Genomic DNA, 24,360 nt, shown 5'->3' with positions numbered 1-24,360 from the left:
ACAACTTTAGGAATACACAATAAATTAGAAAAAAAAATATATTACAATAAATACTTTTAGAGTTAGACCCAATCTCCGACGGCGCTTCAAAAGGTTCTCCACTGCTGCAGTGATTCCGGCCTACTCTGTGGATGAAACCCCACAAAAAAATTCTCTAGCAGATATCGACCATTCGTAAGAAATCCAAAATTTACAAAATGGCGGCCTTTTAGAAAAAAGTTGAAGTTTACACAAAATTTTTGTGGTTTTTGACCTGTCAAAGGTAGGTTATTGTATGGAGAACTACTTATATAGACAACGTGCTGAAAAGTTTTGTTAGTGATCAGATCATTTGACACCGAGTAATCACTGCAACAATATAATGTAAAATAATAATAATATATGAAAAATATGCTTTTTAAGAAAAATGTGTTTAAAGATAAACTGTTGAAGCTGATTTAACTGAGCAGCTACAATTTAAAAGGCTGTAACTTAAAATCAGTTTGGGATATCGATTTAAAAATTTGACAGGTTATTTTTAAAGGAATAACCTAACTTAAGTAATCAATTCAATTGAGTACAAAATTTTTTTCTCCGTTTAGCTATCAATCTCAATATTTCACAGTATTTAGGCAATTGGATTAAATTAAAAGTTCTTTTAAAAGCAAACCTCAAACTGATTCCCCTCGAAAACATCTGAATGAAGTACAATATATGAAAAAGTTCAGAAACTGCATTGGTCAATGAGCCTAAGCAAGGTCAACAACACCTTCCGAGTTAAAATAGGGTTGTTGACCACGCAAAATGTAAACAAAACTGTAATTGACCACACAATAGTTCATAGACCACAGAGAGTTATTGACCTAGCCAAATGCAAACAAAAGGATTATTGGCTTCAGAATGGGTTGTTGACCACGCTAAAAGTAAACAAAAAGTTCATTGACCTCACCAAAGGCTTGAACTGCTAAAGTTCATTGAACTAAAAACGGGTTGTTGACTTCGCTAAAATTTAGCTAAGCTAATATGCATATGTCAACTTTCAACTAAATATCGAATCAATATTCAGTTTTTTGCGTGATATTCTCACATATAAACTGCTTACTGTCAACTTAACACATAAAAGTGTCAGTTTATACGAGAACACTTTTGTTTACGGGCCACACGCTATTTCTTCTTCGTAGTAGTTAACTAAACGGACACTCCAAAAGGTGTAAGAAGACATACATTTGCTTAACCGTTTTCTGCAAGCATAACAAGTTTTGATTTCTTTTTTTATTATACGAGTTTAAATGACTGAAATGATGAGCTGCTATCAAAAATTAAAAATAAAAAAAATGCTAAAAATGTGCGACTTGAAATAAAATATATTTACTAAAATGTAATTTGACACGGAATGAAGCTTTACTCCACCAAAGAAAGAAGCGCCAATCAATTGCGCATGCGTCAGATGACATGTTACAGCAAGGTTGCAACGCCAAGGCTGTCAATCGCTAAGGTTTGTAAATAACTACTTTTTCCACTAGCAGCTGTGCTTAGTTCAAATACGAAACTTGTTTGACTTTTTTCACTTATCCCACGCTAAGTACGATAGTAACGCTACCGTATATGTTTATAGCTAGTCTCGACTTGCTAGGCTAGTCATGAAACTATAAATTTTATATAAAGTTCAAGTGTAACACGACACCCTAATCATCAAAAAAGTAAAAACCAAAAAAAGTGTTTCACACAGCAATAATTCTTTCTTGGGAGTGAGTGTACTTACGGAGTTAAAGCAGAGCTTTACTGCTGTAAAAACTGAGCTGGTCGAAGACTAAGCTTAGTATAACAACAACACCGGAGCGAAAACGACTTCAGAATATCAACATTTTAATAATTGTAATCAGTATATTGGAAAAGCGCGCTGCAGTTCACAAAAACCAGTAATCAGTGATATAGTCTTAGATACATAAATAAAATTATTACAAAAAGTAAATTCTTATGTGCGTTATTATGTAAGTATAAGTTAACAAATAAACAATTAGAGTTTGCGCGTACCGGCCAATGTGAATTTAGCGGAGATGCTCATAATATATAGAAGCGTCTCACAGTGGGCCAGATTTTCAAAAAAGCTGGCCAAAACTCTAATTAATAAGATAACGGTACAAAACTTAGTATACCCATGTTTTTTGATGCGCTGACTTCGAAAAACATAGTTTTAAGATGATTGAACGAGTTCTTCAAGGTCATTTTAAGCTAAAACATAAAAAAAATTCGAATTTCGAACTAAAAATTAGTATGCCTAAGTTTTTTGATGCGCTGAATTTGAAAAACATGGTTTCAAGATAATTCAACAATTTTCTAAAGTTCTTCTGAGGTTAAACGACTGAAAAATTAAGATTCAACACTGAAAATTTGTGTACTTAAGACTTTGATAGCCACAGTAAAGAAACATATATATAGGCTACCTTTATACTTAAATTGAAAATTTGCCCTCGCCCAATTAGTTTCAATTTTATAAATTTACTTACGCGCTTTACCACGAGAAGGTATGGGGTGGGACTTTTAAACGCATTTCATTTTTTTCTATTTTTTTATTTTTAGTTTTTTTTTTTATATTTTATATTTTTTTTGGTATTTTTTAAATATTTTTATTGTTTTTTTTCATTTTTTTTTTTTTGATTTTTTTAATTTTCTAAATTTTTAAAATTTTTTAAATATTAATAAACTTTGTTTTATTCCTCATATGAGGTTTCATCGTTTTCCGATTCTTCGTTTTGTGTGATAGTTTGTGGAATATCAGGCATTTTTAAAAGAGCAATGACATCAGCTGAAAATGATTTAGATTTTTTTCTTGGAGTTTTTTGTAAGCTCGAAATTAAAGGATCTGATGAGACAAGAAGAATATTTAATAAATCTTGGTTTGTATGAGTTCGTGAAAACTTCCTTGTGTGACTTAGCCTGTACATTTTATAATTTTTGTTACCTGACTCCTGTGCTTCTTCTGATAACTGCCCTTCAACTGGATGGATGAAAAATCACGAAGTCGCAAGTTGTCGCAAGATTTTTTGATTTGAGGTCACACTCTTAAGTGCCCTTAAGAACCTGACCGTGGTACTGCGCGGAAATGCACGGAACACTTGTTGTAGAAAAGGCAAAATGCCGTTTATTGTTCCCATTTAATTTACATGTAAATTAATAAAATTACGAAATAAATAATATCACATTACTAAGAAACTAAACAAGATACATCAAAATGCTTTTACATGCTTAAAGTCAATGCATCAAAGATTAGAAAATAACTTGTTTAAACCATTTTTGTTCACTTTTATTTTTTTGAGTTTTGGCCAGTTTTTTTGAAAATCTGGCCCACTGTGCGTCTGTGTTAAAATGCGGAAGCTTTTATTACTCATTATCAGCAAGTTCTCTCGCTCTCTTTCATAGGAAACTCGAAACGAGTTGCCGCAACAACTAATGACCCGATGACAAAAACAAGTAAGCAGAAACTGTAAATATGGATATGTGCATTGCAGGTAAATAAGCAACAGTTGAAAGTGCATAGTAACCGTAAAAAAATATACCACTCATTCAAACTAACTGGCGTTGCAACCATGCACTACAAGTATAGTGTCCTATGACGCATGCGCAAATTATTGGCGCTTCTTTCTTTGACGCAAAGAAAGCGAAATCAAATTTTAATCATTTGCGTACATATACCCAATAAATATGTATTAGGGTGGAGTGAAACAAAAAAAAATTTTTTTGCTTAGCCTGTGAGACAAATTTGTAGATTATAAAAAAAGAAATATTTTGGAAATAAAAATTTAACTCACTTTTAAAGTAAAGTTTAGTGTTAAAATTTTTATTTCGTAAAAAAAATTTGATAAGTGTTCTAGAAGCTGTGGAGAGTCCTATTTCTGGCCAATTAAAAGTAATCAACTTAAAAAAAGTTGTTGTGGTTATTATTAGAGTTTAAAAAAAAAGTCTCAAACGACAACATGCTTTCCTTAAGCGTTAAAATTAAATTTTGAGTCAAAAACTCAAATTCGGTAATTTTTATATAAATGTGAGGAGTTTAAATCAGAAAAAAATTTATTTTGTACAAAAAAAATTTTAACTCGAAATTTACTTTAAAAGTGATGTTAAAAAAGCCTCTAGATGTTAAAAAAAAATATTTTTTTTCCAAAAATTTTCTTTTTTTATAATCTACAAATTTTAACCTCAGGTTAAACAAAAAAAAAAAATTTTTTTCGCGCCACCCTAATATGTGTGTACTCATAAGCAAGAATTTCCATGAAATACCTAATTTGCTTAAGCGAAATATGATCCAAAAACCGAATGAACGTGCAAAACGAGCAGCTACTTGTAGAGAAAAGCAGGTGTGTAAAATTTCAGATTGATAGATTAAGATATGTATGGTATATACTTTATAGATTGTCCGACGTTTCATTCCAGTTTACACCAGAGTTACAAACTTTGCGCCAAATTTAATTTCAGGGCATAAAAATTGTGTTTATTGGTGCAGAAATTTTCATGGAATTGAACGGGGAATAACCGTTGCGTATTGATTTTTTATTGATCTATTGATAGAAAGACTTAGGGCTTATCTAACACGAACTACGGGAAAGTGTATATGGAATATTTATAATAACTTGCTATTTAAAAATAATATTTTTCCAACAGTGGAGTATATATTTACAACATTTATACCCTACATGTCTAATTTTATAAAATGTTAATAACTGTTACTACGTGTCTGATATTTTCACGCATATGCTGAGTTTACGCTTTCGGCGTTCTATTTAATTATTAATATCATAAATAAAAGAGTTTATTTTAATATTTTTTTTTTATAAAAAAAGGCTAAACACACATAAAATGTAGTGTATTATTGCATTGCGATCGATTTGTAGCGTATCAATACAGCGAGTAAGCCTCGCACATATCATATATGCTTTTAGATAACACACGCTCTTATCTTTTCTTATCTTCCAGCAACTTTTTTTGTTGTGCATCAATAGTTAGTTAGTGAGTTGAAGTCATTGCTTTGAAACAGCTGTGAAAATGTTTAAAAAGAGTGCAACCAAGGAACCAAATAATTCCAAAGATACTAAAAATAGCGCGCTGGTGCGTCAGGATCCGCGCATGAAAGTGCGCACTGCCACTGCACATTCGGAAACAACGAATACGACCGTAAAAAGTGCAACAATTTTCGACAATGAAAAGAATAAAATGACTCATCAAACCGTAAGGCAAACGGTGACGAATCAAAAGACTGCTCGTATCACTGAGATCTCAATACGTCGTACACCCACTAAAGAAGAATTGGCTGAGCTATTAATGACGTCTGGTGCGTATCCAAATTTCGCCAATTCTTCAGCGCACTGGACTAAACAGGAGACTACCGTCACGCAAACAAATGGTGGCACACAGACTTCTTATCTACAACAGCAAAAAATGAAATTCCAACAGCCGACCGCAACGACAATGGCGTCGGGAGGCTCGTGGAAAGATTTCACCAGCAGTCAGCCAACAACAATGTTAAACGTCCATGTCGACACCTACGCTCCACAGTCAATGCTTAGGGCTCTGCCAGCGCTAACGAGCTTAACGCCTACGACTAGCTCATCATTGATTAAACCAATTCACAGTACAACAACAACAAGCCTATCTCCTCTTGTAAATAGTTATAGTCGCAGTCAAAGTGGTAGCGGAAATAAGTTAACGATCTCGAAAATAGGTACGAGCTCAAGTGATAGTAGTATTGCAAGCAAGAGAGCAGCATTTTTTAACGCTAAACCAGCAACAACAATAACTCCACTGTCCAACACAGTTACAGGCTATGTTTCGCCTTATGGCAATAGCTTATATAGACCACGTGACGCGATTGGTGACTTACCAAGCGCGAAACCCACAACCACAGCCAGTCCAATGTATCTCTCACCAGTTTTGGCCAACACAAAACCGCTAACGACAAAGCCTTTGGCGCTAGGAAGCAGCCTTATGCTAACGACCACGCCCCGAACGCAAACTCTAACTCAGCCGCAAAAGTCACTAAGTGCCAGCGCGGTCCAAGGCAAGTCTAATCTAAAGCCAGGTTACGCTGTGATTTTCAATACCGTGGACTTTACGGATAAGACGCGATTCGACAAGCGTGATGGCAGCGATTATGATGCGAAGCTTATAAAGGAAACATTGTTGAAGTATAAATTAAATGTGGAGACTAAAAAGAATCCAACAGTGAATAATATCAAGGATACGATCAAGAAAAGTGAGTAATTTCTTAACATCATAAATAATTAGACCATATTTGATTTACCTATACGGAGGAATAGGCAATAGTGGTTTATTATAACAATCCGCTATTCGGGGCCAGGAGATAATAGCGGTCTATTATGTCTATCGTATATTCGGCACCAAGTGATAATAGCGGCACCTATCCTTTCTTTGTTTCGAGAAACTTATAATTATTTATTGCCATCTCTGAAAAAAATCTCGATTTCAACTGAACTTATTTTCAAAGTAACGAGTGTCGACGCGACCCACATCTCTGTTGCCATTTTGAAGCTATTTTTATAATGTAGCTCTCATAAAAACCCTCGTTCCACAAACTGGGACGGTCCGTTTTCACAAGCTTCACTTGAGGCGAATTTTTCATCACCGTTTGCCATAGACAGCAACAGTAATCAGTTGGTGCGAGGTCCGGACTAAAAGTTGGATGCATAAGAACTTCGCTTCGTTTTCGCCTTTACCGAAAAAACTATAAAATATGGCAAATTTTGAGTTAAGCAGTCACACAATTGTCTGAATAGTTCTTTTGTACCCCTAGCTCTCATATATAACTATTATTTCGCATACTGATGCACTTCTAAAAACAAAATAAACAAAAGATATAGAAAACAACTTTGTATACACATTACTAAATTTTTTTATTTATTTCTAGTGACAACTAAGAATTTCAGGAATTATTCTTGCCTGGTAATTGTTATACTAAGTCATGGAAAAGCAAATGATTCTATTGCGGCCACCGATGGATTATATAATTTAAACGAACTGATACTTTACCCAATACTAGATATACCAAGTTTGAAGGATAAGCCGAAAATATTCATTATACAAGCGTGTAAAGGTGACCTGGTACCAGGTGAATATAAAACAGATGCTTTAACGACACGGGGACCTCCAACTGAGATACTAAAATGCTACAGTACTTTTGAAGGTATAAAACTCATAAATTCAAAAGCAAAACAATTCATTTTTGATTTTTCATTAAGGTTATGTTTCATACCGAACCGACTCCGGCAGTCCATTCGTCCAAGCCTTATGCGATGAAATAAAGCTTAAAGGAGATAATACCAATATAGAGCAGCTCATGAAGAACGCCATAGCAACTGTGAAGACTAAAACAGGGTAAGTAACGGTTTATCGTCGTGGATTTGCAACATTAAAGTTATAAGTTTTGTTGGAGTTTTGTTACCTCAATTTACAACATGTGTGGTTTTTCGCCAAAAATATATGGAGACTATCCCTTGCGAGCTCCACACCCATTAAATACTGTCTCATAATATACGTGATCTTTTTATTTTTGATTAATAAGATATATTTAGTTCTGAAAGCACACTCACTCAGCTTTTTTTTAATTCTAAGATTTAAAATTATACCGTTATCATTTCAAATGTTCTCTACTTAACATTGGAAGTTTTAAGTTGTAAAGTTTTCGGGCCTTCGACAATCCTAAATTGAAAAAAATATTTCATTGATCTTTATTATAAAATTACTTTTAGCAATTTATGAGGAAACCTACATTGGTAATAAATTAAAATAATAATAGTAAGTGCCGGTTTACACACGGACTCTTTTGTCGCCAAAACCGGTTTTTCGTAAGCTAAACAACGACCAGGAAAGCAGAAAGGGAGCTCGTGAGCGACACAAAAAGAAAATTTGCCAATAATGAGCGGCAAAAGAGTCCGTGTGTAAACCCAGTCTAATAATGAAGATACTTAAATAAAAAAAAAACTAATCTTTATGATTTATAATTTTAAACTAAACTAACTTTTTCTTTTTTCTTCAACAGTTCAAAACAAATTCCGAGCATGACTACCACCCTCACAAAGCCATTTGTTTTTGGCCATTACGTATAAATTTATTATTACTGTTACTAATTTTAATATACGAACATTTTTTAACTTTTTGACTGCTGGCGCCATTAGTAAGACAATAATGTACAATAAATAATATTGTTCAATATAATTTCACTTATGATGATAATGTGTATAAGAAAATTTGCTATTTATGTATATTAGATTATTAAAGTCAATTGAGACTGTTGGTCATAATTATAGGTTATGTGATTCATCATTTTCAATGTAATCCTGAAACGAAGAGCGATCTCATCATATTAGCGAATAAAATGCTCAAAGTTAATTTGCAACCAACAATCTTAATAACAAGCTTACTTTTTATAGAGAGTTCTCTCCAGAATTTCAAAAAACTATTTTACTTACTTTCTAGGATTTAAAACACTCATTTTTAATAAAAGGATTCATCATTTACTGTCTCGTAGCTGACCTGTTGCAATCATTCTATCTTATGCACCTGAACAGACATTCGTCGCTTGCAAACTTTGCTCACAACAAGAATTGGAAGAGGAAAACATATTTTATTTGTTTTCAAAAAAGAGAATTTTACGTTTGGACAAAATATTGGTTTCTGCTCAGAAAAAAACACCGTTCTTGCCAAGCAATGGTTGGATAAATATTACTGCAAATCTTAGGCATCATATTCAACGGTCAAGTATTGGTTTGCTGGATTTCACCGTAACCGTTTAAGTGAAACACCCCCTTCCGAAAGTCCAAAGTGGCAGTAATAATAGAAAACTATATTGCCATTAGATACCCAAAGTCATGCCGGTTACTTATGTATATCGATTAATTCAACCACCGCATGGCCAATTAAAATTCATTACCGTGGGTTTGAAAACACCTGTTGTCCACAAAAAGAAATTTATATGTACATATATACAAATTTGTAAATGCTTTTTTCAAAAACGAAGACTCGCCCCATTCATATTCCTCAATTCACCGTGTAAAAAATCGATTGTAAAATTTGCATGAATTGCTTTTTCCTAATTCAGATCTGCCTTCCAGTAACATTTTTTGCTTTCTGACTTTAAGGGATTGGTCGTTGATCCCCTAGACTGAGACATACTTCGGCGAAAATATGTTTTTTACTTCGAAAATGGTAATGAAAAGTTCATATTTCTACATTCGATTTAATATGCTGAATTATAAAACCAAAAACTATGCCTTTCTTTTAAACGTTGCGATATTTTGAAGGTCTGGTTATGTATTGATGTTTCAAATTAGAAATATTTGTGGACTTGGCAACAGACCACTCTCCGCTAAGTCCATTTGATTCTACAAAACATTTTGACAACGTCTTCTTAGCTTTCGAATATTTGCGGTATTTAAAGGTACTAAGGTTCAATATTTAACACGTGATATAATAGATTATGAAACTGCCGACTTTTATTTGCCATTTCTCTGTTAACTATATTTCATCAACGCACTCTTATCAAAAATTTTACATCTGAGCGCAAAGTTGCACCGCAGCTGCTGCTAGTCTGTTTGAACAACTGATATAACTTGTTCGATACGCTACTCTCAAACGCTTGGAGAGTTTTCTTTACTTTTTATATGCTCTTGCAACATGTTACTACAGAGTATAATAGTTTTATTCAACTAACGGTTGTTTGTTTCAACTTAAACTAATCGAGAGAGATATACATATATACAAGTATAATGATCAGGATGACGAGACGAGATGAAATGTGGTTGACTGTTTGTTTGATAGGTTTAATGTACATATCTCCCAAACCACTTAAGCTAAATCAACGAAACTCGCGCAGAGCAAATTTTTTCAGCATCTCCTACGACAGAGTAAAATGGGTTGAAATCGGATTATAACCCCGTCCACTCTACGTATAACGGTTATGATGAAAACTACTAAAAGTGCCATAATTCAATAAATGAAAGCGTCAGTGACACTAAATGTTGCACCTGAAAATCAAGTTTTTTAAGAGTTCGTATCAAAATTGGACAATAGGCGTGGCACTGCCAATATTTATGTGAAAACCCATATCTTGGGACCTGCTCAACCAAGTTCAATCAAATTTGGCGCATAACATAATTTTGACATACTTATGTCATAATGCAAAAATGTGCGAAATCGGATAACAACCACGCCTACTTTCCATATAATAAAATTTAAAATTCCATCTGATTCTTTCAGTTTCCACTATGTAGATTATACACCAATGAATACAACGAGATAAACCTTTTCCCGAATAGTGCCTTTAAGATGTGTCACTTGATGACTAATAATTGTCAAAATCGGATTACAACTATTCAAGCCCTCAAATACCGAATATGTGGAATTCCTATTGTCGAAAATATCAGTCAATCAGTGAGATTCGAATTTTAAAAAAATATTTTTCTGATAATACTATGCCCGTATGTCCAATATGAATAAAATCGGATCAATACTTCCGTTAGCCCCTTAGTGTTAATATACAAAGTTTTGCCAACGCCTAAAAGTAAGTCACCGGCTTTCATACTTGCAAATTGCAAGTTTATAAAATGTTCGGTTACACCCAAACTTAGCTCTTTCCTACTTCTTATTAATTAGCTTATACCAAAAACAAGCATTTGAGAGCTAATCTTAAGAGCAAGCTTATGTATAGCCTGGTTTAACAAGAATATATAGACTGTTCAATTATTTAAAGTTATCTGTTAAGCATTGATGAGTGGTATGTGAAGATAACTGTGATTATGATCGCTAGCTTTGATAGTAACTCATGTAGAGCTGCATTATTGTTGAGTTTTCTTGTACTTTCCGCCTCAAATCACACCTTAATCACTTGACATATTTATCTTGGATTTTCCACACATCTGGAAATTACATTAGCTTTTGTTTTTGTTTTCACATATCTTTGTAAGCACATAGGTATACTCGTATATGACTACATACAAGTACTCAGATATCTAAGCTCATCTGTTGAATTGTGATTGGCATCAACATGCACATTTCTATTAAACATCATCATCAATAACAATTTGTGCAATTACGAATGAATTAAATATTTACGACCTCAAATATTTGTAGATGCACTTGCTTACAGACATATGTATATAAATGTACGATGTACCGCATTCGTTGATAGATGAGTTATGCTCGTCAACTTTGACATGTCTAAGAACAATTTGTTGCACGCAAAACACTTAACATTTAATTTAACTACAGCTTTCATATATATGTACATACTCGTATACAATGTAAACGCCTGTGTCATTGCAACATGGTTTGCCCTTCAAATACTGTTTTTAAAATTCATAATTTTTAAGCGAATCAATATTTATTCTAAGGTCTCATAGAAGAATCTTGTATTAAGAAAACTGTCAATGAAACTGCCTGTAGAAGATAACTCTGTGAGGATTTCAAATTTTGTCTTTCAGGCTCTGCCTGGCCCTGACTTTGACACTGAGCGATTGCTGTTAAAGCTGACGGTGGAGTAAGGCTTCACATATGTATTTACAAATTTTTCGATACAAAATTTTTCCAGGTAAAGGCGTGAGAGCGTGATATTTCCTCCTTCGTCGAAAACCACATACTACCACGTCATTTTTCAAACACCCTTCATCCTAAAGAAATTGTGATTGGAACAACTTATAGAAGGTAAATCTGCTAGGCATTAAATTTCTTTAGGGGCACTGATCTGACTATGAGTAATCTTTGTTAGAACTTACGTTGGAGTAAAGATTCATATATCTACAAATATTTGTGAGTGAGAGCGTGATACTTAATACTAAATACTACTTCGTAATTTATCGGGTGTCCTTCCTCTCCTTCATCTAAAAAAAACTATCGTTAGAACTATAAAAGTATAGAAGATAAAACTGTAAGAATTTAATATTGTTTTTGCTCAGAGCCATTGATTCGACTCTGAGTGATGCTCCTTAGACTGACGATGGAGTAAAGATTCTATATTTCTGTACAAATGTACAGATATGTTTCGTTACAAAATAGTTCTACTGGGTAGCTAAAGGTGAATTGAGAGTAAGAGCGTGATATTTCAACCTTAGACGTAAAATAAATACTACCTCGTAGTTTTTCAGGCAACTTCGAAACAGTAAATAGAATGAAGAGTAAAAATTGTAATAAGTAGAGATAAATGTGTCCTACTGAGCGTTAGAAGTCTACTGAACATAACCAACCCATGTTGATCTTGCATGAGACACAGTCTAACAGAAACTTTTAAGATTTTCTCCATCTAAACTAACATTGTCCTCCAACATTTTTATTTTTTTTTATTTGCATGCAACAACTTTTTCAATAGTTAAATTACTGCGTTTTGGAACTTTTACTTGCGAAGCTTTGGAAAACTATCTTCTGACCGCTGCTCAGCGCTCAATTACACTTAAAAGAAAGATTATATAGCGAAACTATAGCAAATCTGACAAATAAATAAATAAAAACTACTAATATGTATAAAAAATAAGAAAGTGAAACTCGAAAACTGACCCTCACCCTTGTGACTGATTACCAAAACTTCTTTCCATGTCCATGTAGATATCAAATATATCAGCTTATACAAACGAATTCAGTTATCTTATGTTGATTTGAAAAATCGCCCTTAGTTTCTGTTACTTACACTCAAAGTTTATTATCTAAACTTTGCGTAAAGCTTTAATTTCGTCTGCACTCGAAACTGTGGTAATATAAAACGTTGAAATTAAAAAGTACTTGGCTGTAACATTATCTTTATTGAACATTTAAGTGCACTCAAATAAAAGCTGTTAACAGTTGTACTTATCAAATATTTATGTTTTTGCTATTTGCTTTGTTAAACAAAATAGGTGTTTAGTCAATTTTAATACCACGACTGTTAGCAGTGGATTACTTCGCCGAAATGTGTGAATATTAAAACTTTTCAATATATAAATATATATACTCGTATGTGAGTTTGTATGTTTAGTATGCGAACAGAATCATTAGAGATCAATCTCGTAAAATGTTTTCGTAAAAAAGTGCTACTAACGCCATGATTAGCTACTGGCAAAGAAAACCGTATCGAACTCGTAGTTTTGTTTTGATCACGTGTGGACGAGGGCGTGTCCGCGGCTTTTAGAGTAATTGAAAAATAGCGTATGTACTCAGTCAATGACTCGATTCTTGTTTTTAGCAAGGAAATCGCGGAGTAAAATCAAAAATCGCATGGATGCCATGTACAGAGACTCTTCTGCTCAGACATCGACCGTCAAAACTCAGTTTGACGAGTTTCAATGTTGTCGCAGATGCCCCTAAAACGGTTAACACTGTGGCTAATTTGATGGAAGTTCACGTTCTCGTATTGGCAAATCGCCGATTGACGATGCACGAAATAACTGAGACAGAGTTTTTGCACCTTTTGGTTGCCGGCGTCGAATGACTTCGATTGAATGCGGAATAATGCAACAGCTCACAACTCCGCCGTCGTCATGGCCAAATCGGTCGAATTAGGTCACAAACTCTTACCATATCCACCGTATTCTATACATTTGATCCGGTGCGACTTACTTTTTTCTAACATTTAAAAGCGTTCTTTACTTATTGATTTTTTATAACACTCAAAACAAATCGAGTTAGATATAGTATGATGAGAAGATGAATTGATTTCCGGATATCAGTCTATCCGTCAGTTCATACAGTAAACGGTAAAATTAATATACATGACAACAATCTATAAAGTATAGCCAGAATATTAAACTTAACAACAACTTTAATACACGGAGCTTGCAATTGAATCAGGAGAAATTGTATACACCACACCCTAAAAAATTTGATTTTAATCAAAATTGACAGTGTCTTGGTGACACAGTTTGAAAATGGAAAAATTATACTGGAACAACGTCTACTGCCAGATTCTTTGTTTCCAGAGAATAGGAATAAAATAATATTGCTAATCATCAATAATTATCACCCAAGCGATTCCAATTAATAACTTATCGACAGTGTCGGACTGTGTTCTTTGAAATGTCAGTGATGAATATTCTCAATTTTGAAAACATTAAAACAAACAAGTCTAAATTACTCTCAGAGATATCGACCTTTCTAGTTCCAACATTTATTAAAATCAGAGTTTAATTGTTCTCGTAATCATTGGCTTCTCTATGGCGCGCGTCAAGGAAATCTTGTAGTGAAAGGAATTCTTTCGTGATCAACGACATTATTTCTTCCTTCCTCGTTCCTCGCTTGAGTAGCAAATAAAATATACTTTTACATAGCGTTTATATTCTTTCTGGCCTGATAATTTCATTATCGTCATCATTTTTGTATTTCTATTACAGATAATGGAATGGAAAATTAGCGAGCGATTCTTCAAGTAAATAAAAAACATATAAAAATATAATACAAAGTTTGGTCAGCAATAAGAGTTTAATTCGACTTAAGCTATTGTATAGGGCTATGCAATCGTAGTGCATACGTAAAAGAATAACAAAAATAAGAAAACCTGTGTCAAAAACAAAAATATTATTTTCGAAATTCAAGCTGACAACACTTTATAATAACGTTTGAATATTTTTCATGGTAGGCTTGTATTGAGCTGAAGTTTTTCAAATATTTTCGAAACAAACGTAGAATACCAACATTGGTTTAAACAAACACTTTATAAAAATACAATGTCTTCAACTTTATTTTCAAAAAACTATTTTAATTACTAAAATTTTTAAATAACTAACATAAACATAAAACATGACAGATATGTATAAATGTCATTCGAATGTCACAGAGATCAATTCGACATTGTCGAGTGCCTATTGGAACACCCGATATTTTATAATTTGACCGATGATATTGAAAATGCTTTTTTGAGAATCTTTATAATGACTGGAATTAACGAGAAAACGGGTTTTTCAGTTTTATTTTAATTAGTGTAGGGCAATCGAGCAAATGGTACATATACTCGCATACATATTTAATTGATGTACTCGTATGTACATATGTATGTATAAAGTTTCCAGGTATTTACGCTTATTGCACTTTAATAACTCAATGACTATCTAGAATTTCTTTTTATCTTATCCGGGTTGCATATTATGGTATAGTGAAAATTATGCCTACACACACCTGCAACCTTTGTGAGATAACAAAAGAAAAACAAATGTTTCAACTGCAATTTTTTTTTACCCGGTAAAAAAATTGTATATCGCATAGTACACATCGTTTTACCTGAGCGCCAAGCAAGCCGTTGACCATTTGCGATGGGATTTTCGCTCGAAAATGCACGTGTAACCAATAAAGCGACTATTTTTGTAAACAATTGCAAATGACTGTGCAGCCAAATAAAAATAGAACGAGAGAGAGCATGGAAAAAGAAATGACCACTGATATATACAAGTACATACATACATATAAATTAAGAATTGCAAAAACAAAAAAAATAAAATAAATTGGTTAAACTGCTTGTTGAGCACATGCACACAAAGAGAGAGTGCAGTTAGCAGTACTGCAGCACCGCAATATACCAGCTGACGAAGGGCCGCGTTAGCGTGCATTACCTCGCTCAACGTCAAGTGCATGCTACATTATTGAGATAACTGCACATACCTATATGCTATACACACCTATCTTTATAGAGTATATATGGTTTGCGAACAGCGGCACTTGCTATTTACCTATAAAATTTACACTTGCTCTCTTGTGCTCAGCGCGTTGCATTAAAGAATTGCTCTATAAATTTGGCATACATTTTGCCTCTTTGAGACGAAACTTTCAATTTCATTCATGCACAAAGCATCTTTTCTCCAACATCATTCGCATTTTCCGCCGCTAAAAGTATTTTCACAATTCGGTTTTCAGTTGGATCCACGCTGTCGTCGCGTTAAAACATAGGCGACTTACGTAGCAGCGTACGTGTGCGACAGACATTTGGTTGGGTCAGCTAAAGAAAGCTTCTTGAAGCCGTTTGTACGCGTCTTACGTTGCCATACGCGCACAGTACGTGAACGCAAGCAGAACAGCCGCCGTGAGACTTGTCGCCACGTGTTAATCATCGATGAAATAAAGCAAAGAAATTATAAAAATATTTAAAGATAAAGTTTTTCAAAATGTGTTAGTGTTTCATAAATGTTTTGCTTTTAATTAATATTTAATTTTCTATTGAGAAAGCAACAGTTAGCTAAGTGTTTATTAAATAAACTTAAGTGCCGAAGCGGTGATAAACAGTGAAATTTAATTGCGTCATTAACAATGGATTTCGATCAAATATTGGAGGAAATCGGCGAGTTCGGTCGATATCAGAAGACCAACTATCTGCTCATCTGTTTGCCGGTAATGTTTGCGGCAGCGAACAGTTTATCATATGTGTTTACCGCTGGGACGCCGGCTTACAGGTAAGCGATTATAAATAATTTGCCTATATTTACAAAACTAACGCATGCATATACATACACACACATTTGGTACGACTAATTATTTTTAAACAACCTTCACGAAAAAAAATTCCATGCAAGAACTTGCTAAATGCTATAGTGATCTTATTTAAATTTCTTTGAAGATGGCATTATTGCCTCATATTTTATAGGGTCTCTTGTGTTTTCTTCTGTCAGTTACAAATATTGTGGCAGACTTAATATACTTTATTCAGGCTATAAAAATGAACTAGAACTTTTTGAGATGTCTAGCGTGACCTTAAATTGACCTGGAAGTAGATTTAATAAAGGGCATTTGATTTGTTACATTTATTCGAGAGTTTTCACGACAAATTGTTTTGAATATCAGTAAGGTCTCATAATATCACAAAAGTCATATAATATCATATCTCTCTGTCTAGTAATCTCTTAAAAAAAACAATTAGGATGGCTATGAACAAAGCATAAATAAAGATCTTCTTCGCCGCTGGGACTTTTATGTCTACTTTTCAGGACATTTAGGTATCATCATATCGATTTAATGAAGTATTTTTATAAGAACCTTTCCCAAATCAGACAAGATCTTGACTTATCGCACATTTATTTCAACCCTCATAATTTCACAAAATATTTCACACGCACTTTAAAATAAGTTTCAATCTCACGCAATCTTCACGAATCACGACTCTGATTTGTACTAAGTACGTCAATTATCTACATTTATATTGTGTGCGTACGTTTGCTGTTTCATGAAGATGCCTGGTACCACAATGTGATGATCCCGTCTTGCCTCAACTACACGCACATTGGTTGACCAATGCGACACCGGGCTCATATGATAAACAAGGACATTTCACACCGGAAAATTGCTATCGCTATAAAGCAATCGACAGCAACATAACCGACGAAAGTCATGTCAGAGAATGTCCGAAGGATGCATTCAATCAAAACATACGCGAGCGATGCAACTCGTGGGTATATGACAATGAGGAGCGAACAATTGTGCAAGAAGTAAGACTGTAGCTAAGTTCAAATATTATTTGTATTATTCGATTTAATATGATATAGAACTAACTTACCTAGTGAGAGAAAAGAGATTTTTGTTATTTTATATTTTCGAAAGTTTAGACTGAAATCGGCACGATTAGTAACTCTTGTATCTTAAAATTTGTGGACCCTAGAAGTTGTTTTTATTATTTATCATAGCATTAAATTGAAGCTTTAATTTGTACAGTTTGAATGATCTGATTTTGATAAAATATACACCGTTTTGTTCGATAACTTTTTGAAAAAACATACACTTACAGTGACAGTCGATTTTCAGAAGCTTCACAATAGGAAAATTTTTCACTAGCAAAATCATCTGCCAAAGACACTTGGTGCCAGGTCCGGACTATAAGGTGGATGCATAAAAATATTTCAATCAAGCTTCTGGCGCGTCACTATCCATGTGTGGGACCTGACGTTGTTCTGACAGAACAAAACTCCTCTCCCATTGGCCAAAGCAAGCCGCTTCTGGGAGATTACTTTCTTCAGAGGTCCAGTAGTTGACAGCAGAGGTTCAAATTAAAAGTTTTTCGGTACATAGCAAACTCTTCCAGGCCGCATGCCTTGCGTTTCCGCCTTTATCGAAGAAAAACTCTAATATATGTCGTATTTTCTCTTTGCTGGTCTCCATATTTGGCACGAGCTCAAAAAATAGTTAGTCAAAGCAATCACTAAACTGCCTCTCTTATACAATGCGAGATATGTATTACTAGAGCCATCTATTGAAAAAACAATGGTTCTCTTTTTACTAAACCTGTTATTAAAAACGATAGTCATTCAATGCGTCTTTATTCTAAATATAATATGTAATTTTAAGGAGTTGCCAATTATTTTCAGCAATAATTTGGTTGGAAATATAATTTAAGGCAGTTGGAATTTTGAATTCCCATATTTAAAAATACATAAAACGTTTTCAGAGTCCTTAGTAGAATGAGAAATTAGCAGAGTGTTGCCATCAGTATTTTTTTATTATACTATTTAACTAAATATCCTCTAAGTGCTATCTACATCAATAAATATCAAAAATCATATTCCGCACAGTGGCAACTGACTTGTAAAGAAAACGTTTGGAAGCTCGCTTTTGTAGGCACTATGCATTTTGCGGGACTCGTTGTGGGTACAGCAATCTCCGGATATCTAGCCGATCGGTACAGTAGCCAGATAAATATTTTAACTAAGGATTACTATTAATTAAATTAAAAACAATACCTACAGCTTTGGACGGAAGAATATTTTCATACTCTGTAGCGTCTTCATGGCCATCACAGGCATTGCACAGGGTCTCGCATGGGACTACAATAGCTTCTTAGTTTTCGCATTTCTCAATGCAGTCGGCACTTCGGGTGTATACCCATTAGCATTCATTATAGGTGTGGAAATGGTGGGGCCCAGCATGCGTGAGATGTCCTCGATAGTGCTTAACTACTTCTATGCCGTTGGTGAAGCGCTGGTGGGCGCAACCGCTTGGCTACTGCAGGACTGGCAGCTACTACAATACGCGCTGTCGGTGCCGCCGCTTTTCTTCATAGTCTACTATTGGTTCGTGCCGGAATCGGTGCGTTGGCTGATCGCGCGAAATGAGCGTGAAAAGGCGGGTGTGATCATAAAACGCGCTGCAGCCATCAATAAACGTGAACTCTCGCTGCAACTGTTGGCCAGTTTCAAGACCGAGAATTGTGTACCGCCACCAATGCCGACGAAATCGACGGATAACGGTGCGGATTCGGAGAAGTTGCGAGAAAATGGAGTTGATGGTAAAAATGAAATTTGGCGAGCGGTCTGTGATATATTCAAGTCAAAAACTTTACTGTTACGTTACGCTATAATGCTTTATATATGGTATGTATGGGATTAAACTGAATTATTTTCACTTATTTATTAATTTGTTTATTATTTTATATATTATTTATTTAAAGGGCCATAAATGCGGTTGTTTTCTATGGACTCTCATTGAATTCTACAAATCTGAGTGGAAATAAATATTTGAATTTCGTTTTAGTTTGTCTGATCGAGATTCCCGGTTACACGCTCGCTTGGGTGAGTTATTTATCTAAAGTACAGTTATTCTGCATTTTTTCAGCACACTTAATTTTTTTTTTCGTTTCTTTTATATGCAGATATCCTTGCGAAAGTTGGGTCGACGTTGCGCACTGTCAGGCTCACTCTTTCTTTGTGCCGCCACTTGTATAGCGGGCGGTTACATAACTAAAGGTAATAATTTCTGTATTTTTTTAATAAAAATTAAAAAAACTGACAAAATTTCGTATATACCCTAAATTTATTTTTAATAAAAACAAAAAAAAAATTTTTTTTCCATCATTTTTTTTATTGATTGTAGCTCTATTCAAAAATATTTCTCAATTACACTATACAAATTATCATAAATAAAAAAAAAAATGATTGTAATAAAGCGAATTTATCAATAAGAAATTTTGTTCAACCTTGCATTTTAAACTTGTAGTTTTTTTCGAAAAGACAACAATATCAAAAAAAAATGAATAAAAAATAAAAGAAATCTGTCCAACCTTGAATTTTAAACTTATAGAAATTCTGCCCAACATTTAAATTTAAATGTTGATATAAAAAAAAAACTTGTGAATTTTAACAAATTTTAAAAAATTTGTCAGTTTATGTTATCTTAAATCAGCATTATATATATAAACATTGCTAATATATTTATTTATAAATATCTACTTATGTGTTTTCTTCAAATAATGCTTTCGTAAATTCCAATCGTAGTACAAACGAACTTGGAGACACGTAATTAAATGCAATTTAAAACGGCTTAGTGATTAAATACATTTTTTGGTTAATATTATATTATTTAAAATTTTATTGAAGGTTCAACTGGCGCTATAGTGACCCTATTCCTAATTGGAAAGTTAGGGATCACATCTTCATTTGCTGTAATTTATACATACACAGCCGAAATGATGCCAACGGTGAGTTGAATATTGAGTTGTTATTGTATAAAATAATATTTATTATTTTTTTTTTTAATTTTTATTGTTATGATTTGTTTATTTTATTTTTATTATTTATTAATTTTTTTATTTAATTTTTTTTTTAAGTATTTGATTATTTAGGAATTTTCATGTTAATTTACTTTGTTGCATTTTATTATATTGTATTATTTTTATTAAAATTTTAATCTTATGCTATTTAAATAATATCATAAATATTTTTATAATACTGAAATTCTTAATTAAAAATAATTTTCAAATTTCTAATTTCAAATATCGGTTTGAAAAATAAATTTTAACGCCAAGTTTGTCTTTGAAAATTATCATATTCAATACTCTACAGCAGTGGTCGGCAAATGTACACACTTAAACAATTTACATTTTTTTCAATTTCTAATTCTGATTTAATTATTAGTTTTTCATTTAAAAGTTATATAACAATACATTTTATTATTGCATATCTGCCTAGTACAAGATGTATCTTGAGCTGTTGAATATTATATTACATATGTATTTTTCAATTATTACCTTTTTAATGTTCCAAATAGTATTATTATATACTAATAACACTAAACAGCTGTTAATTATCAACTTTAACGCGCTCTATTTACAGTTAATACGTAGTGGCGGCGTCGGTGTTATGTCTACCTTTGCCCGATTTGGCGCAATGCTCGCCCCTTTTGTACCGCTTTTGGTAATATAAAAACACATCTTTATTATATACTTACATACAAATGTACATAAGAAATATATAAACTAATTTTCTTTGCAAATATCTTAATAAAGGGAACATATTACGAAGCCTTACCGCTATTACTATTCGGAGCTGCATCCTTCTCAGCAGGTCTTTTGGGGTTGTTGCTACCAGAAACATTTCGAAAGAAACTACCTGATACGGTGTGTATACATATGTAACTACATTATTATGTACCGGTTATTTAACAAGTTGATTTTTAATACATTTTTTTTTTAAATTAAAATAATTTTTTTTTTATATAAATATTTATTTTCTTTAATTTTATTGTTTTACGTTTTTTTTTACTTTTTTTCCATGTATTTAGCAGTTTTTATCATGGAATTTTTTAATCGATTACATTAAAGAAATAAACCTACAATTTTAAGAAAACGATATTCAATGCAAAATTTTGCGCTCTACAATAAAGATCTTATTAGTATTCCAAAGAATCATTCGTTTAAAAGTTATGCGCAGTTAAATTTATACATCAATTGGCTCTGTCAATTTTCATTCATACAATTGCCTTACAAATTATGCGTTGCTCATACGAGGTGGTGTACTGTACGGTTACAGTATATTTAAGGCATAACTACAAAACATTTAATGCAAAATATCAAAGAATCCTCTGTTAAATACATGGAAAAATGTAATTTGAGCACGGTTTAAATAGAAAATAAATAGCAGAAAATTCATGGGACATTTGCAAATAATGAACACCCACACAGCTACATATTTTATCAAATTTTTTTAACTTCCACTCGGTCTTGTAACAAGTGTTTTTAACAGCAAATATCGTTAAATACAAACATAAATTACTTAACGCATGTTTTACTGCAGGTCGCTGAGGCAAAACAACTGAGCAAAGGCAAGTCTGATAAGAAACCAGACGCTGCAGATGTATCGGAAGAGCAAGTCGTTGTGGCTATTAATGCTGACAGTGGCGATGAAATGCAACCCAAGTATACAGCGCGACAGGCTGAACCGTAAATGTGGCTTTTTATTATTCTAATTTATTTATAAGAGCAGCTTTTATATTAAGAATTTTTATGTATGAAACATAGCATATTACCATATATGTAAACAGTACATATGTATGTATGTATGTACTATATACAAAACCACAGCTTTAGTGCTTGTTGTGCTATATTTTGCACTATCGACTTATTGAAGCAAAAATTGTTATTAAGTGGTTTTTTAAGATTTTTACATGTAAGTAAACCTATTTTTGTAGTTATTATAGTAAAACTATATATATTTATTATAAGTCAGCTTTTTCGGCAAGCTAGTACAATAGTATGTAATAAAAAATGCTTACAAGAATTTTTGTATACTTACATATATTCACATATATATGATACTTATGTATGTACATCGCATGCATACAATAAAAACAAATTCAAATATTTTTTAAATTTATTTTAACGTCTTATTCTATTTTTTCTTACAAAACAATCAAAGCAAATTTTTCAAAGATTAAAAGTGGTTTTTATACATTAAACTTGCGCTTCTACTCATAGAGCACGCAAACTGTGTTTCTTACTCGCCAAATATCCCCGAAAAAGTTTCCGGTTCCACAATAACACCATAGTTTAGCATCAGCTTAAACGACTTAGTTTTATCACTATATAAACGTATCTTCTGATAGAGATTAAATGCTGTGGGACGCACTTTTGCCCACTCAACATCCAAATCATTAATGTCTATAATTGCATCCATACGCTTGCCCCAAAAATCCACATAAGCCAACTTCACTTTGTTAAGCTCATCGTTAATATAAATAAAACCGACTACATTACGTACAAGCAAGCTAAATATGGTTAAAGTTGCCAGTCCCGTCACGCCAATAGCGCCTACAATGACAACGGAATTGGGTGTAATAGTGCCAAATTGTGTTAATGTAAAACTAATTGGTAATGCAAGGGCTGTCAACAATCCTTGGTATATTTTCAGACGTTGAAAACCGGCCGCAAGGCGTATAAGTGGCAGGTGGTAGATGGTTGTCCATTGTGGTGTCACACTTTTATTGCTTGTTGTGGCAGTTGTGGTGTAATTTAAGGAAGCAAATGCGGATTTACGCGCAAACGATTGCGCAAGTAGAGCTGTGCTGCCGCAAGTGGAGTATGTGCTGGTTGAATTTATTTGCTTCGATATAGTAAGCAGGGATTTGCCTAAAGCATGTGTACGTATTAAGTAGCTTACACTCATCTGTAAGTATATATTGTATATAATAGACATTTTTATTCACATTTAGAAAACACTCAACGCTTACTTTCATTTAATTATTTATTTAAATTTATTAATAGTACACACACCGGCACTAGAACAGCTGTTTAAGTTCGACGACGTACATGTAAACAAGCACAGCTGTTAATTTTGACAGTTGTTACGAGTCGAAGGCCACTGAAGATTTTCGATTATCGAAAATATGCGGATATGTGGCGGTAGTTGGAAACTAAACCGGAAAGGATCACGTAGTTAAAATGAATTTAAAATTTACTAATGAATTATGTATATGTTTTGTGACGAAAAGTCCGTGACTGGTTACAATCCATTTCTATTTTGGCAACACATATTATGTACTTGGATCGGAGCAATTAGTCTTACAATAGACAGAACAGAAAATATGAAAAGGAAAAGAAACGATAAATTTGCATGCCTGTACCTGCAAAAGCCGACTGACGCAGAGACATCAGCTGAGTTAAATGAATATTTGTGAAATGTTTACAAAAAAACAAAAAATAAATGGCAGTTGGATAACAAATGTTCAACAAGATCACTTCGAAATTTTGAAATTGTGCAGCAACATGCTGGAACTTATGTATATGTATGTATATTTTCTGGAAAAAAAATCTGTCACACTGTACAAATTGACAATATTTTTTTTTAGTTTTGAGTGTCTATACAAGAAGACACAGCACACGACTTCAACTGGGCATAGCAGACTTTACTGTCCTTGCTACAGATAACCTACATATATTTAATGTCATTATGTTAATTAAGCGAAAATTATGTTATTCATCAATTCATATTTTCGCCGTATTTACCTTCACTTCAACAGACACACCATGAATGATGAGGTCAATGACGATAATTAGGTGAGCACTCATATATATCTAAGAGTATGAACTCAAGTATGTAGCTACTGTGATTACAAAACACAAATCCAAAAAAAATTCCACATTGCTTTTAGATCAACTATGCTCAGGCATAA

General features: G+C 33.3%; 3 protein-coding genes across 4 annotated transcripts; 2 read left to right on the top strand and 1 right to left on the bottom strand.

The window, feature by feature from the left end:
• The first annotated feature begins 1,736 nt into the window (after positions 1-1,736).
• Positions 1,737-8,405, top strand: LOC106626520 (caspase-9). 2 transcript variants are annotated; one of them, XM_036375088.2, is made up of 6 exons: positions 1,737-1,970; positions 3,400-3,488; positions 4,951-6,226; positions 6,899-7,174; positions 7,230-7,365; positions 8,030-8,405. In XM_036375088.2, the coding sequence occupies exons 3-6, from the start codon at positions 5,020-5,022 to the stop codon at positions 8,094-8,096; spliced, it is 1,686 nt and encodes a 561-aa protein (XP_036230981.2). In that variant the 5' UTR covers positions 1,737-1,970; positions 3,400-3,488; positions 4,951-5,019; the 3' UTR covers positions 8,097-8,405. The 2 variants fall into 2 exon arrangements, with proteins under 2 accessions (XP_036230981.2, XP_036230983.2); XM_036375090.2 differs by lacking the exon at positions 3,400-3,488.
• Positions 8,406-15,822: 7,417 nt separating this feature from the next.
• LOC106625177 (organic cation transporter protein) lies at positions 15,823-22,566 on the top strand. The gene is made up of 10 exons (XM_014244992.3): positions 15,823-16,385; positions 17,159-17,414; positions 18,492-18,598; positions 18,666-19,289; positions 19,367-19,487; positions 19,568-19,661; positions 20,292-20,392; positions 21,027-21,107; positions 21,200-21,310; positions 21,987-22,566. Exons 1-10 carry the CDS (start codon positions 16,243-16,245, stop codon positions 22,134-22,136), a joined length of 1,788 nt encoding a protein of 595 aa, XP_014100467.2. The 5' UTR covers positions 15,823-16,242; the 3' UTR covers positions 22,137-22,566.
• Positions 22,551-23,527, bottom strand: LOC106626530 (transmembrane protein 186). Its single transcript, XM_014246342.3, has 2 exons — positions 23,419-23,527; positions 22,551-23,354 (listed from the first exon to the last, which is right to left on the bottom strand). Exons 1-2 carry the CDS (start codon positions 23,422-23,424, stop codon positions 22,686-22,688), a joined length of 675 nt encoding a protein of 224 aa, XP_014101817.3. The 5' UTR covers positions 23,425-23,527; the 3' UTR covers positions 22,551-22,685.
• Positions 23,528-24,360: the final 833 nt, after the last annotated feature.

This window comes from Bactrocera oleae, chromosome 4, assembly GCF_042242935.1.
Source record: "Bactrocera oleae isolate idBacOlea1 chromosome 4, idBacOlea1, whole genome shotgun sequence".
In the NCBI taxonomy this organism is placed as follows: domain Eukaryota; kingdom Metazoa; phylum Arthropoda; class Insecta; order Diptera; family Tephritidae; genus Bactrocera; species Bactrocera oleae.
Note: the sequence above shows the minus strand (reverse complement) of the source record. Positions and strands in the feature narration are given on the sequence as shown.